The sequence below is a fragment of the Haemaphysalis longicornis genome, unplaced genomic scaffold, assembly GCF_048455015.1.
Source record: "Haemaphysalis longicornis isolate Haplotype H1 unplaced genomic scaffold, Haemaphysalis longicornis Haplotype H1 scaffold_1, whole genome shotgun sequence".
NCBI classification, from domain to species: Eukaryota; Metazoa; Arthropoda; class Arachnida; order Ixodida; family Ixodidae; genus Haemaphysalis; species Haemaphysalis longicornis.
The window spans coordinates 215148001-215164608 of record NW_027526203.1 but is presented as its reverse complement, the minus strand read 5'-3'; the positions used below and the strand labels follow the sequence as shown (position 1 = coordinate 215164608).

Below are 16608 nucleotides of genomic sequence, written 5' to 3'. Positions count from 1 at the left end.
TCGACCTTGAAAAGGCATACGACACCGCTTGGCGTTATGGGATCCTTAGGGACCTCAAGTCATTCGGTGTATCGGGTAACATGTTAAACACTCTTGTTAGTTACTTGTCAGACAGAACGTTTCGAGTAAGAGTTGGTTGTGCACTCTCAAACGTTTACGTGCAAGAAAATGGCGTGCCACAGGGTGGCGTGTTGAGCTGCACTCTCTTCATAGTAAAAATGAACTCTCTTGGTAAGGCACTGCCACCTACAATCTCTTATTCCATGTATGTAGATGACGTGCAGATATCCTATAAATCATGCAATCTGTCAATCTGCGAACGTCAAGTCCAGCTTGGTGTAAAGAAACTTGCCGGCTGGGCAGACAAGAACGGTTTTAAATTAAATCCTGTAAAAAGCTCCTGCGTTGTGTTCTCCAGGAAGCGCGGGGTCCATATGGACCCAGACATTACTCTTAATGGCGTGTCGCTTCCTGTGAACAAGGAGCACAAGTTCTTAGGTGTTGTGTTTGACCAGAAACTCACATTCATTCCACACATCAAGGAACTTAAACATAAATGTCTGAAAACAATGAATATACTTAAGGTTCTCTCCCATCAATCTTATGGTTCCGACAAAGAACTCCTACTACGGCTCTACACTGCTTTGGTTGGGTCTCGTTTAGACTATGGCAGTGTGGTATATGGGTCGGCGACTAAGACAGCGTTGCGAATGCTCGACCCAGTGCTACACTTGGTGCTTCGTCTCGCCTCGGGTGCTTTTCGCACTAGCCCTGTCGAGAGTCTGTATGTCGAGTGTGATAAGTGGAGCCTTGACAACCAACGAACGTACATGGACTTGCTATATGCTTTTAAAATTTCATCACTGAATAATCACCCTTTTTATGCTGTCTTTAACGACACATCAACATCTCTGCTCTTTGCAAATCGCCCATCCGTTCCTCTGCCCTTCTCACTTAGAGTGAGAGAGCGAGCCTCGGATCTCAGTGCTTCGTTTTTAGATGTGTACAGGTCATCCTTTTTTAACAGTTTACCGCCTTGGCAAGTTCGCCCTGTGTCGTGCGACCTTTCTTTTATGAGACTTGACAAAAATCATGTACCACGAGCTGCAATACTGCAGCACTTTCTGTCTTTGCAGTTTAAGTACACATGTGCAGAATTTTATAGTGACGCTTCTAAAACCAACAGTATGGTGTCGTGCGCTGCTCATGGTCCTAATTTCAATGCAGCCAGAACCATGAGCGTGCACACATCAATTTTTTCAGCAGAAGCGTATGGAATTTTACTGATTGTACGACACATTCTTGAAACTCAAATTCCCAATTCCATCATTTATACAGATTCTTTGAGTGTTGTTCGCGCACTGTCATCGCACAAGCCCCCCAAGAACCACATAGTTAATCTTGTATTCAGCACTATCATGTCCGTGTATGCACAAAAGCATCAGCTGGTCCTCTGCTGGGTCCCAGGACACGCAGGGATCGCTGGGAACGAGTTGGCAGACGAGAGGGCCGGTGCTGCTGCACTCAGGAACACTGTGGACATTACAACGGTACCCTACACAGACCTCAAGCCACACATAAGACAACACCTGCGCAGAACATGGCAAACACACTGGGACGAACAGACAGACAACAAACTACATGTAATAAAGCCACACTTGGGACGGTACACAGCTGACTCGCGCAACAGACACACGGAAGTCGCCTTGGGTAGGCTACGGATAGGGCCCCTAGCAAAAATTCTGATACAAATTCTAATACACGTATATGCTTATTGCCACTAATAGACCTATCAGTCTGTATTAGTCTATTAGGTCTATCAGTTTGTATCAGCCTATTAGTCCTATCAGTCTGTATTAGTCTATTAGTCTGTATTAGTCTATTAGGTCTATCAGTGTGTATTAGTCTGGTAGGTCTATCAGACTGTATTAGTCCGATAGTTCTACCAGAGTGTACCAGTTCTATCAGAACCAGTGCAAGTTCGAACAAAGCAATGAAACATGGCAACACATTTTATTATCAGGGTACACAGGCAAATTCCTCTGGCTGACAGAAATCTGGCTGAATAATTTAATGTTACATAAGTTCGTAACCTGATTAAGAACGAACGAATAAATTGCAATGTGAATCCACAAAATAGCTGCAGCATGCAATCAGAAAAGCTCGTCAAACCTGTACGGTCCAGCCGTAGGTACAGGTCCGCGCAGAAGTAAACGGAGCACGGGAGCGGTGGCCGAACTGCATCGCTGCGCCGCGTATGGGCGCCGACGGAAACCATGGAGCGCCGGTCAAAGAGTGTGTTCGCAATGCCCCCGCCGCCCTATCTGATATGTTTAATCGCCGCTCTGATGGCGTGTCATGCTCGGCGAGACGGTCTTCAAAAGGGAGCGCTGGGCTATAGAGTGGCGCTGGTTGCATTGGCGCTCGCAGGCATCAGCGGCGACCGAATCCGCTGCTCATGAGCTGGACGAAGCTGCGCGCGCCCGCAAACGTGCCTTGTTGCGCGCTGTAAAGGGCGGTATAAAATTTTAGGCCGCTGCGGTTTGGCATAGCATGTCATTGCGATATAATTAATTGTAAGCCGGCAACAAAATTGCCACGTACTACATAGAAAGCACATTGACATAACATCTCCGTTGTTCGAAAAAAAGTCTCGCTTACGAGATTTCTTCTTTAATGTTGGGTTTGTCCCAAGTTATTGCTGCTTGTCAGTCCAGGTCCGTTCTGAAGAAAGTAAAATAAAAAGATGTCCATGCGGTAGAAATTCTGTATTAGACAACACCGTAAAGAATAGGTACAATCATTGCCTGCTATTTACAGCGTGCCTCATAGGGTGCATATTTTGTTGTCGCATTAACCCTTTCGCTCCCGTTGACGAGGATAGCCGTCATAAGATTTTGTTCCCCAAATTAACCGATTAAGAGTACGGTCGCCATCGGTCATGACGACTATGCGCGTCATCGGTCATTTTGAAGCCTTGACGGCGCTTTTTTACAGAACATTGAGGTCATGCAGTGAAGCCATCTTTCAATTCAATGCGGAGTTTAATTTAAATTTGCAACACTTTCTTAACTAATATAAGGTGCTCATTAAAAATAATAACGTCGGTTTTAATGCGACAACAAAATATGCACCCTATGAGGCACGCTGTAAATAGCAGGCAATGATTGTACCTATTCTTTACGGTGTTGTCTAATACAGAATTTCTACCGCATGGACCTCTTTTTATTTTACTTTCTTCAGAACGGACCTGTACTGACCAACATCAATAACTTGGGACAAACCCAACATTAAAGAAGAAATCTCGTAAGCGAGACTTTTTTTCGAACAACGGAGATGTTATGTCAATGTGCTTTCTATGTTGTACGTGGCAATTTTGTTGCCGGCCTACAATTAATTATATCGCAATGACATGCTATGCCAAACCGCAGCGGCCTAAAATTTTATACCGCCCTTTACAGCGCGCAACAAGGCATGTTTGCGGGCGCGCGCAGCTTCATCCAGCTCATGAGCAGCGGATTCGGTCGCCGCTGATGCCTGCGAGCGCCAATGCAACCAGCGCCACTCTATAGCCCAGCGCTCTCTTTTGAAGACCGTCTCGCCGAGCATGACACGCCATCAGAGCGGCGATTAAACATAGCAGATAGGGCGGCGGGGGCAGTGCAAACACACTCTTTGACCGGCGCTCCATGGTTTCCGTCGGCGCCCATACGCGGCGCAGCGATGCAGTTCGGCCACCGCTCCCGTGCTCCGTTTACTTCTGCGCGGACCTGTACATATCGAGCGCATTAATGGCCGATTGAACACCATTCCCATTTCGATGCAACTTCAAAACGGCATTCACCCTTCCGCAACACGCGATTAGAATGGAGTCTCTTCTTCGTGAGGCATTCCGTTGAGAATGAACAAAGGAGTCCGAAGCGGCGAGGTGACGGGTCAAAGATGGGTCGGGCGGCGGCCCGGATCACATTTGTCAATGTTCGGCGGGCGCTAGACACATCGCCAACACTTCTGGATGACGTGATGCACACGCTTTCTTCGGTGTCAGGCGTTCGTTAAACAGCATAGCAGACAGAGCAAACATGTCCGGAGCCGCGAGGTGACGGGTCCATAATGGATCGCGCTGCGGCCTGGTTCATACTTGCCAAAGTTATACGGGCGTTAGACACATCTCCAACACTTCTAGATGACGCGATGCACACGCGTCTGATGTGAAATAACGCTAGAAGCCGCTTCCTTCTAACCGTCTTCTTCCTGAACGTACACACACGCCAGCCACACTTTGATACCGCCGCCATCTTGGCCACCCAACGAAGACCATTGGCATGGCTTGGCTTGACTTCGTTGCAGTTTTTTCGGCTTCGTTAGATTTCTTGCTGCTCTTCTTGCAGCCTCGCAGGTACGGTCAGGTTAAAGTCCCATCATCTGCTTTAAACGCCGATCAAGGGCCTTTAGGTCAGATTAGCGTCACTAAATAAAGGCGTAGCTTATTTAGTGACGCTAGGTCAGGTAAGGTGGCTTATCGCTGGCGCAGCACTCCCAGCTCCCATCAGCGCTCTTAATGTAGCGCATTTTTTAGGAGCGAAAATGACAAAAAAATTGACCTATTTTGCATAAGAATTTGGTTGGAGATTTACGGAGATTTGTTAATGAACAAAACGCTTCATAATAATATACCAAATAAACATTATTGCTCAAGGGCGATCATTTCAACCTTTTTTGGCTTGTGATTTTCCAGAAAAAATAAAAATTCAGGAAATCGCACTTTGCGGGTCCATTTGTATTAGTTTGTATTAAAACCAATACGTCTCTATTAGTTCGTATTAGACTCAGGTCTATCAGATCTATTAGTATTTGTAAACTAATACAAACTAATAGGTGTATTTGTATTAGACTAATACAACTTGTATATGAAACTTATAAAACTGATACAAGTTTGTATAAGACTAATACATGTCTTATACACCTAATACAAAAATGTATAAGACTAATACAAGTTTCTATCAGAATTTTTGCTAGGGGCACACCCATGCGACGCACTCGTATCTGCTGACGGGATCTTCTAGACCCCAGTGCAGCAGGTGCGGAGAGGCCCTATCCGTAGTGCACATACTAATCACATGCAAGGCACTTCACACAACACGACACAAACACTTCAGAGAACTCTACAGACAACATATTCCTCTACATCCATCGTTTTTCCTAGGTGATGATGCCATTGTTTCCGTGCAACGTGTGTTTGAGTATTTGTCCGACGTCAAGTTTTTAAACCTCATTTCCTATCACGCATCATGAAATCTGGCCCTATACACCAGCCATGCTCATTGTCGTTTCGTGATTTTACTTTTGTTTTTGCTGATTTTACTTAGTGTTTAAGGTTTCACCCCTATCATCGACTATTGTTTTGGCGCTCTTTGCCCCAGTTGGCCTTGCGCCATAAACATCCAACGATCATCATCATCATCACATTGTTGCTTGAGTTAGCACTGCTTCTGGGGTTAAAAAAAAAATAGCAGTGGCCAAAGTCTCTAAAAGAGCTGTCCACTGTTGCGGAGCGTGCAGTGAAACAAGATGCCATTTTCGCCTAAATCTCTGCTTTTGGGTTCAAATTTCACTTCCGACGCCATCTACGTTCACAAAATAGAATCAAACAATAATGAAATGAAAAAATGAGTTGTCAGTAAATACACCAGGTGGCGTTAGTTGCCCACAAAGCACTGTTTTTAGCTTTTGTGGGAGGTTTGAAAATCACCATTCACCTGTGAACGATGACGAAAGAGTTAAAGCTGGAGCTGGAGTCACGAAAGAGTTAAAGCTGGAGCTGTGCAGCCAACGATTACTTTGACCACTGTGCTGTTCTGCTGTGGTGTTTTTCTTTCATGCAGAGTGCAGCCCGTACCCAAACTTGCTGCACCAGGGCCGCACCGTGTTCTTTGTCGTCCAACCTCGCTACATGAACGTGGACATCCGAATCATCATGGACATTGCCTCAGGTGCAGCTGACTTGTACCTCTCAGCCAAGGAGGACACATTTGTCGTCGAGGTCAACCGCACCAGTGGTGCCCACGTGGTCTCAGTCGACCGGAAGTATGGCGTCGGCTTGGCCGGCGACTTGACTTCGGCCACAGCTTCCAGCGCAGCAGTGTCTGCTCTCCGTAATGGCAGTGACGCCCCCTGGCTCTTGCGGCCTCGCCACGCAACGCCGGCAGGGCTGGCCACCTACGTTACGGTGAGGGACCCGCGCGAGTTCCTGCTGGTTCGCGACCTGCGGCATCGCCTTGTTGTGACTGTGCCTCAGAATGTGTACGACCTGCGAAGTACCCGCCTCTACCTTGTAATCTCAGGCGCTAGCGAGGAGCCCACACGTGGGAGCCTTTTCTTCCGCCAGGACCAGACTCGCATCGACCTCTTTGTCTTCTTCTCCGTCTTCTTCTCCTGCTTCTTCTTGTTCCTGGCAGCGTGCGTGGTAGTGTGGAAAGTGAAGCGGGCCTTTGACATCCGTCGGGCACGCCGCTTGCATGCGGCACAGATGGAACACATGGCACGGCGGCCATTTGCCAAGGTGTGCCTGTCCATCTTGGATGAGGAGGAGGGTGGCGACACTTTTCGGTCGCCACTGCGCAAGAAGCCTCCGCGCCGCGCCCTCAGGGACTCCCCGAAGGCGGTGCCGATGCCTTGCGGATCGGTGCGACCTGTTGCTGTGGAACCCACAGGGGATGGTGCGGCAGCAGTGACTACGCTCATGGTGCAGCTCCCGGGGGGTTTGAGTGCACCTGTGCGACTGGCCCTGGCCTCGGCACTCGTGGCTGTGCGCTCGGGGGGCGGGGGCGCGGCAGGCGGCATCCGGGCGGCCATGCGACGGCGGACGAGCCACATCAACTTGTGATATTGGACCTGCTCTAACGTCCCCCACTGGCGTGCTGCGCGGCTTGACCGTGGGACTGCGGAGGGTCGCGAGGTACCGTGCAGCCAACGCGTGGCAAATGGTCACAGTCTTTTTGTACACGTGCATCGATATCTGTTGGAGAAGTGCAGACAGCCTTCCACTTGGGGTGACATCACCAAAGAGGCACCCTGGGACAGAAACTTTTCAACTGCCATCAGCTACAGAGAATGTGTTTGGTTAGACTAACTCTGGCGTCAGCCTACATGTCGAAGGATGCTCTGCAATCCCGCCAACGTGCGCAGGCCAGCCGGGAGCCGTTGAACATGGCCAGCCGTGGAACTAATAGTCATGATATAAAATTCGCAACTACAGTATAACTCGGCAGATACTTTGAACGCAACTAAAGTATGAAAATTTAGTCGATCCACTACTGTACAAGAATATTCGGAGCAGTAATTTGCAAATCGCAGCCGCATCCGTTAACTACTGTGACAAATCAAATACTGATGTGTTCACCCTGTTCCCAGGCTAAATAACTGATTTGTACACACATTGCATTTTTAGAACGGAAGGAAACAAATCCTGTGTCTGACCTGTTGCTTTTGTAACGGCTGTTCCATAAATCATTCAAAAGACTGTTGGCTATTTTAAGGTGCTCGGGCAAGCTACACAGCGCATCAAGCATACATTTAGGTATAATTTTTATGCACACTTTGATGCTTGCTCTTTTTGCAGATGCCATGTGTTCAACGCATATGTTTGAGAATATTGAAATGGTTACTTTAGTCAGCCACTTTTCATTGCTCTTCCCAGTTAGTGCAAAAAGCGCCTTGTGCTCCGTAGCACAGTGCATTTGACAATTATCTATCACCATTACATTGCGTGAAATAATTGTCAGTAATTTAACTGAGCCTGCGGCCCACTGTGTCACCTCTTTCAACTAGTAGCACACTTGAGCACACAGTGCTCAAGAGTTTTTGATGCCTGAAACATGGCGGAGCCAGTTTTCAATAGCTTTTGCTGATTCTGTTTTCATATTTTCTACTCCGCTTCCATTGGATTGTTGTTTGCTGTGAGCAAAATTAACAGTTACCTGCTGATGAACTTGATATTTTTTGCATGACGGACCAAACCTTAATTTGTGTGCATAGTCTAAAAAAAAGCAAGCTAGTGTCCAAAGCTGGTGACATATACTTGCACAACCTTTCTCTACTGCCTCTCGTAAGCTACGGAAAGCTTTTGTTATGTCTGCCACTGAGCAGCTTTCTTGAGGCATTTAGTTTTATTACGTGGATTTGAATTGCACAGTTGCGACCGGGTCATTCATTTGTTACTGCCTGTAGCTCTTTTACACAATACTGGCAGAAAAAAAAACACAAGGGACATATCCTGGGAGTGAGTAATCTCATTTGGTCTAATAGATATTTGGTTTCTGACCAAGCCATAATCACACTGTGTCTACAACAACTTCATTTCGAAAACCATCTGGAGTAATAACTAAGAAAAATTTCTGCTGGCCATTTAACTTTGTGAATTCTGTTAATATGCGACTAAACTGGCATTTGCTGATGAGTGAAATGTGCTTTATTGTGGCATTGGAAAGGGTGCTCTCATGGACCGATCTGTTTTGGCTAATAACATCCATCACCAGTTTTGGCGAAAGTTTATAATCTGTCACCACGACACGGTGGCTTGAGTTTTGAAAAAAGAATTATGGAACATGGAAGAAAGGTTTTTGTCAAGGTTTCCAGGTCTTCCTGTGATATTTGAGGCTACAACTCTCAGCACTCTACTATTGTTGGTGCGAGATACCACTTTTTACAATGTGCAGTGCAGTGAGACTGCTTTGCGATTGATTATCATTGTACAAGCACAAAACATATAGCTACTTGAACAGCTTTTTCTTCATTATACTAGATGCAAAGCAATGAAGAGCACACGGTAGGAGTTTTGAACGAACATTTATTGTTTCCATTCTCTAACTTATTGCTGGGCAATTGAAGAGGTCGCAAAGAGGAAGCTCATTCAACATTGCTTGCATCCTCTCTCGCCAAATGCTTTAGCTGTGACAACCACGACGATTTGGTTTGGGTGCACATTACTAGTGATGCTCACGATATCCTTTAACTGTCATCGACGTATTTTTTTGCTTGGCCCTGTGCAATTATTACAAAAGCAGTCCGACCTGTAATATAGGAACAGCATTGTCGTAAGAGTCAGTGCAAGTGTTCTAACAGCAGTGCAAATATTCTGTTCTTTTGTTTTACACAATGTTTTATGCTTTGCAGTGTGTAGTATACACATCTTAGTGTCGCAGCTCAAGATAGTTTCAGTTCCTAGTGCGATACTCTTTGCAGCACATTTACAATGTCAGCATAGCTGTGGCCCTTTGTTATGTCATGTATATCTGTTTGCTGTATATTTCCCTATTTACATTACAGTGCCAAAAGGCTGTATAGTCTCCATTCTACTGTATATGTGGTTTTTGCTGTATTTCTGCATCTTTTATTTGTAGAGCATTTGGGGGGGGGGGGGGGGGGGGTGCATTGCCTGTCCAAGAATTCGCAAGTCGGCATCGACCGCTGGGGCTGAGGCTTGTTGTCTACTGTGTTATTGGAATGGTGGTAGCATGCTGCTTGGGTGGTGTAGCTAAAAAGTAGTGGGCGTCCGACTAGCTTCACAGCTGTTCGCATCACAAGCGTCTGGCTCTGGGCACCAATGAATTTTTTTCCGCAAAGAGGCGGGAAGAAAATGTGGAAGCCTCATCTTTCAGTACTTGTGGATGCACACGACATACTGTGAAGGGGGCCTGCTGACACTGTAACGCTCCAAGTGCCCCTTCATTATTTAAGCAGTTTCCTAACTTTTGCAGACTAAGCAGTGTTGTAACTTAAACGAAGTGAGCATGTTTCCATCACTGAGAGTCTGAATTCAACGGGAATTGGGTGCAGAAAAAGCTATAAATAAACAAATAGGATTACAGTGTGTGTTTTGTCGCTTTGAAGAGCTCTAGAAAACAAACTGTCCGCACATAGAACATTCGGGACATCACGAAGGTTGCATGGTGTGAAGAACATCACGGTGAGCGCATAAAAAAAGTTCAGGTACTGAGCAGTTTGCTTCATTCTATTTGCAATTTAGTTGTCAAGAATAGACAGGTTTAGCCATAGTGCGAGGGATGCTACCTGTCACATGAAATGCGTTGGTAATTGCTAGCTTTCAGCAGGAAGGTGGGAATAAAGTAAACAAAAACACCACTCGAATGACTCTAGTGGCTGTGCACACGGCACGGCAAGTGTGCTCTAGCATCACAGGAACACTTCACCTGCATTCCTTCAAAGTGGTTACATTCAGATGACTCACTCGTAGCCAGAAGTTCTCAGTTGCATGTCATTGTCATTTTAAAGAGCAAACTCAACAATTTTTTTGCCAATTGGAGCAAGGCCTAGCTTTTATTTGCTGTGTTGAACCTGCTATTGGTCTCTTCTGTTTGTAGTAACAGTCTGTGTCACAAGCTATTTAGCCCAATCCAGTCCTTACAAAGCCTGCTAATGACAACTTTTCAGCAGACCATAAAGCCAAAATTCACTTGACCTGCCACCTTCAAGCTGTTAAGCGTTGCATATCTTGAAGGCCAATTTTCCTGCGTATGCAGAAAAGGTAGCAGAAAAATTTTCCAGAGCAAGAGGAGCATGCTGGATCTCAGTATCAGCATTCTACTGTGCTCATTGCACGTGTCACTGAAAAATAAAGTGTCATGTTTTCTTCCTGGTGGATTTATGAATTTAGGTGCTGCCGTGTGCTTTCACTGTGCATCTACATTGTACAGGGTTTTGTTGCAGATCTTTTAAGCTACTGTGGAAGCTGTGAGGCTAGATGAAGGGAAGCAATCTTATTTGGTAACCATTTCCCGCTTGCTTGGTGCATCTTTTGAGTTAATTTTGCACCTTCTTTCATTAAGTCTACCAAAAAAAGCAAAGTACCTGCACGCATTTGCGTAATTCCTACGTAAACTGAAATTTCAGGGAGAGGGGCCACCTTTTTTTAATTTGGAGTAACTTGGCCCTGCTGCAGGGCGTGTTCTTTCTTATAGAGGAGAGTTGCTGTATGGCAAAAAGTCACACCAATACGGGGGACGTAGTGTTGCGCAAATACAGCAAAAAGGAGGAAATATCAGTCTGCAGCATATCGTGAAATTGTGTGAAGCCAATTGCAAAAGTATGTCGCCGTTCCTTAACGCGGCGCTGCAGTATTATAATGCAGAATAAGTTTGATCTGTGCATCTATTTCTGCCTTAGTAAGGGGTCTTGCCCTGGATGTGACATCACAGGTCAGTGTCATGAGGCTCTTGGTGAACCAACCCCAAAGTTATTTGCAGTGCGTAGATCAAAGCAATGAGGCAGGGTAGGCATCTCTGAAATTGTATGAAGCCTATCTGCAAGTTACGTACATTGGCAGCAAGATAAATCTTTGGTCTGTTTTTCTCTTTGCATATCAGGATAAGCAGGTTTATGGACTAACATAGCCCAAGCTCCAAGCTTTCTTACGCTACACTACAAGACCATACTAAAATTTGTGGCAGATTTTTTCTGCGGGTCTTTATGTAGCACCTCAAAATGTCATGCCAAGTTCCAGAACTCTTAATTTAATAGAGCATTGCTGTTGTAAATAAGAACTCTGGTGTCAACTAAAATGGCATGTGTGTCGTTAGCTATTGACATGATGACAGTACCTGTATATTCGCGAGATTTTTGGATAATGTATAGACAGCATTGCAATACTATAGCGAGGTTTTATCATGCAAGTAACAGCAGTAAATGTGCACAAGCGGTGGGCTGAGCAAAAGAAGACCAGATGTCATTTTTGCCTTGAACACTTCACACTACTGTTGTAGAACAATGCAGAGTAAATTACTTGTACCTCACAATTTTCTCTCTGCAGCTGTAGCACGAGTCTTGCTAGTTCTTTGTTCTGGCTGAACTTTGTATGTTTTTTTGGTAGATTGTTATGCAAACGAGCTGTTTTTATTTGCAGTGGTAGTTAGTCAGCATGAAAAGAGAATCAGCTCTGAATTGTAGTGAACAAAGCTGTTGTATATGTTTACTAGGCTGTTTGCATATGTTCAGCTCTGCCACACACTCCGTCCTTGTCATGTCAAAAATGTTTAATTCAATTTGATGCTCACTGCAGATGTTAAGAAGGAAGCCAAAATTTTGTGATATTGTGTCGGAGACAATAGGAGCTGCAACACCAGAATGATGACTGAAGGATACCCGGGGTTAGGCCACGCTGCGTGCGAGTGTCGTTTGGTCTTCGCCTTGGTATTGCAGCGTGCGCTACCCAAAACTGAACTTTTATGTACATTGAAAATTTCTGGCTGTGCTGTGCGAAAACATGTTGCTTGCATGGTTTTATATAAAGGTCACTTTGCTCTCCAATTTTCTGTGCAGGTCTGTGTTAACGTCTTTTTCAGGATCAACTGCGAGTTCTGCTGTGTCATATAAGTAAAATGCAATACAGCGGCATTTCTAGCTCTTTGCCATATGGAAAACAGGCGAAGCAATAAAGAAGTTAATAAATTTCTTGGGAATTTGCATTGATTAAGCATTGCTCCTTCAGATGGAGATAGTTGTACCAACACATCTCGTTTCTGCTTCACAGTGCATGTGCACATTACCAAGAGTTGAAGAGCAAGAGTTGTAGTGGCCATCTTTCTCATTTCGCGGTCTGTTTTGGCATCGTGAATTTCGACTTCACTTTATGCAAGTCTAACCAAAAAAAGTGGGGTGGGGGGACTTCCTAGCTTGCAAAAAAGCAGTTCCTCAATCCATAGGGTCAGTTGTGTCCTATTAGTAGCATAGTGAACGTCAGCAGCTGCTGGGCTTCTTAAGTCCTCCCTACAAAAAGTTACAGAACGCCTTTGGTAACATGAACAAGGTTACCAAAATGTGCCGCAAAACTTTGTCACCACTGGGCAACAACTTTGGGAAACAGATTTCCAGCACTTTCCCATCCTAAAAAAGAACAGTGTGTTAATACTGGCATTCTATGCATAGCTTCCACAGGTGCAACAATAAATAATATGTAATAATTTCGTGCTTGCTAGTGAATTTGTATCTGTCACCGTAAAGGGACATCCACAAAGAAAACAAATCATTAACTCTGCCAATCACCAGTGTCGAGAGGTGGCTGTCTGATGAGTCAAGCCTTGATTTAAAAAACAAAACGAGATTCATATAAGGTACAGTACACATACAAACGCATAAACAGGGGCAATGTTAAGAGTATAGTACAAATGAGTGTGAGGGGCAGTGTTAGAATAATAATACAAACTAGTGAAGTTCAGGACGACAAATACAATTTGATAGAAATTGGACACAACTAGGGTCCTAAAATAAAAATATGTATCGCAGTCTTGAGGCTTAGAGGAGCCGCTGCCGAAAAGATTCTTGTTGATTAGCGCTTGCCTTTCAATGCCAAAATAGTGATTCACGGTCAAAGGTCCCAGGATCCAACGTTGATGTCGTCTTTGACTTCAGCCATAGGTGTCAATGCACGATCACCTAACGACACAGTCACCATGGTATTGTGACACTCAACCTCGATGGTCCTCACAGGACGCAATTTTTTATTCAATTTGACCTCGCACTCACAGCGCAGAGAAGTACAACAAAACAAAGCAACCACCGCTGCAGTTAGTCTCTCCATCCTCCTCCTCTTCATTCTCTTGAATCATCCACACTACCTTCGGTAAAGCCCTTGCATTCTCCCAACACTGTGGGGTGGTGGCTGTTGTATTGCTTTGCAGCTGTGCACACGTGAAAAAGATGAGCCGACAATACGACACACTGTAAAGCGTGACTTCGTTCTGTTTTTTCATTTGATCGGCAGCCGCGGCGGCATGTTTTCAGCTGATTAACCTTATGGATAGATTAAATAAAGAAATTCGGGGGTAAACAGTGGACACGAGCCACGCAGGACAGGAGCAGTTGGAGGCCAATGGGAGACGCCTTCGTCCTGCAGTGAACCTGAGTAGGATGATGACGATGATTATCCGGAAACGGGTGCGAGCGAAGCTTGGCCACACTGAAAATGAAAACAAATTCATTCTTCAAAAATCAAAATGCAAAACCATTGAAATCAAAGCACAAAACCATTGACCGATCACAATGAAACCCTTTCCTTTTACAGAGATTTACCCGAATGCACAGCAGAGTGAACCAAGCGTGGCCTACCCATGCCACAGCCGAACATGAACTGGCTGACATGCTGGGCGCACCTGCGATGTGGTGTGAAGTGCAGCACATAGCGCGCCTGTGCCAGCTGCACTGAGAAACGACAGCTGCGGGTCAGAAAGGAGAGAGAGGGGAAAACCCCTAAGAGCAGGGTCTTGGGCGTTGACACCGACGGCGCAAGCCATTGTGGCGTTATCTGGTGCGCCACTTGTGCACGCACGCCAGCTGTGAATACCAGGAGGGACAGCTGCGGGAGAGGAAAAGGGGAGAGAAATCCCCGAGCGGGTTTAGGTAGAGCTCCTCTATATAGCTCCCGCAGGGAGCTAAGAGTTGCTTGACCCTTTTCCACGTGCCGCCGTGATGGTGTCACTCCGTTTATCCTTGCCGCGCAGAGAAGCCCCCACTACAGCTGCGCCGCAGCCGCCGACGCGGGCGGCACCGCGCCCCGCCCCGCCCAGGAACAGCAGCAACAGCAGTGTGAGCGACATCGCAGGAATCCAGCGTAGCCGTCGTAAGCCGCCGCCAACCGAAACACCCCCACCGCGCGTCGCCCGCCATCGGAAGCGTGGCGGCAAGGCTCCTACACTCGTGACGGGCGGCTTTTCCACAGCAATCTGGATAACAAGATGGTGCGCGCTATATATTCTTCTATATAGCTACCTGCGGGAGCTATATAGAGTAACTCTAGGTTTAGGTGAAGCCAACGATAGCACAAGTCAGCCAATCATAGCAACCAATACAAGTTTCACTTGAAAAACATGGTTGCCCTAAATCATTCGATATGGCTTGTAATTAAAAAGCAGCATTCAAGCACCATGAATATTTTTGTAGTATTTCGAAGTTGAAATTTCAATGCACTAGGATGCACGAAATTATGCCTTGTTGAAAACGAGAAGTGTCCCTCTAAAAATGAATGTACCCTTCGAAAGATGTTTGAACTAAAGCCCCTTCATTGGCTTTTAGCTAGAAGTCGATGAAGGGACTTTATTTACAGTGAACTATCACTGTACTTTAGTTTGAACAAGCCATGCGTTGGATGTACCGTACTCTTTTTGGAACTTCTTGTACACCCGGCACTACTGGTTTGTTGCTACTGGTTTGTTTTTCACTTCTGCTTTTCTGTTGAGTGACTACTAAAAGGGACGCTACGGGAGACTGCTAAAAGAACCATAGGCTGTACGGCCTCTGTGGTTTAGAATTAGAGCTGCTGGTTCTGAAGCTGATGGCCTAGTTTAAGCCCCAGTGACTGTTTTTTTTTTTTTTTTTTTTTCTGAATTCAGGGATTTTTGTATTCTAGAAGGAAATTAATTTTATGTGTAGTTTTTGTAAATAAAGGCGGTTTGGTATCTTTAAACGTGGTCAATTGAGGCATGCAGCACAGCAGACTATACGTACCACGTTTATTTAACATTCTACATCACGCCTGAAGTGCCGAGCTTGTGTAACTTACCTCAAAATGGAATTTCGCAGCAACGGCAGGCCTAGGGCCTGACACGTGTAGAGAGGGACGCGTTTCCGCACGCGTTTTTCCCTCTCCTAAACCGGTCCTGTAGCTTTCATGCATGCTCCTGACCACCGCCAAACCGGTTTCCAGAGAGGAAACGCGTGCGGATACACGTCACTCTCCGCACATGTGCCTGGCCCTTGCCCTCAATGCACTGGTGATGTGCGGCTAAGGGCAGAGAAAGGTGCGTGTGGAGCAGCTCCGGCATTGGACCAACTGCACCCACCCTCGTGCTTTTCGTTTTGCATCCTATAACGTGGTCCCGCGCTCAAGCTGCCCCCATCAATAGCTGTCAAGCTAGCTGCGTACTGTTTTGTAATCCCCGGTTTTTCTAAAGCTTCGATCGTACCAGCTCTAGGGCCGCTGACCATGCATGTTTATGGCCACACAGCTGCGATTCTGGTCTGAATAACTATTATAGATTTTTATGAGGCCTGCAATGATCTTATCTCAACCCATATTTAACATTCCTGTGCATGCAGCGACATCCAATCAAGTACAGTCGGAAAAACGCTTGTCCATAACACAGCCTTTTGTGCTTCTAGCCTTCTGCAGTGTTGACTTTAAATAAGTCAGAGAAAATTAGTGCACCATTCTGAAGTCTACGACGACCACTTCAGTCCCCAACATTTGTTTGAAGAGTATCCGTCAGCACGTTCTAGATATAGACAGTTGAAGTAGAAATCGCTGTTATAGACAAGTGTTAGAAACAAAATGTACTAGCTATGAAATTGAAGTCATTCATGAGCAAACGGTTTTTAAGCGGGTGTAATGTACCACCAAGCCATGAACTACATACACCTGAAATGTTTTAATCGGGATAATCCTTTTTTATGCTTTGTGGCCCACACAAATATATGAACGTTCATGGGATGTTCGCAGCTCCCATCTGTGTCTCTTGTTCACGTATACTAGTCCTTTGTCCTCCTTCATTTCAAACTGTTCGAATTTGCTTCAAGATCATGAACTAACTTGCACCAGAG

At 45.6% G+C, this 16608-nt stretch overlaps 1 protein-coding gene across 1 annotated transcript in view; it reads left to right on the top strand.

Moving 5' to 3' along the window:
• The window catches only part of Megf8 (multiple EGF like domains 8), a 286005-nt gene extending 273537 nt beyond the window's left edge, over positions 1 to 12468 (top strand). The window contains exon 37 of the mRNA XM_077673228.1: positions 5886 to 12468. Within this exon, the coding sequence (XP_077529354.1) occupies positions 5886 to 6886 (1001 nt within the window). The 3' untranslated portion in view covers positions 6887 to 12468. The remainder of the gene's footprint in view (positions 1 to 5885) is intronic.
• Positions 12469 to 16608: the final 4140 nt, after the last annotated feature.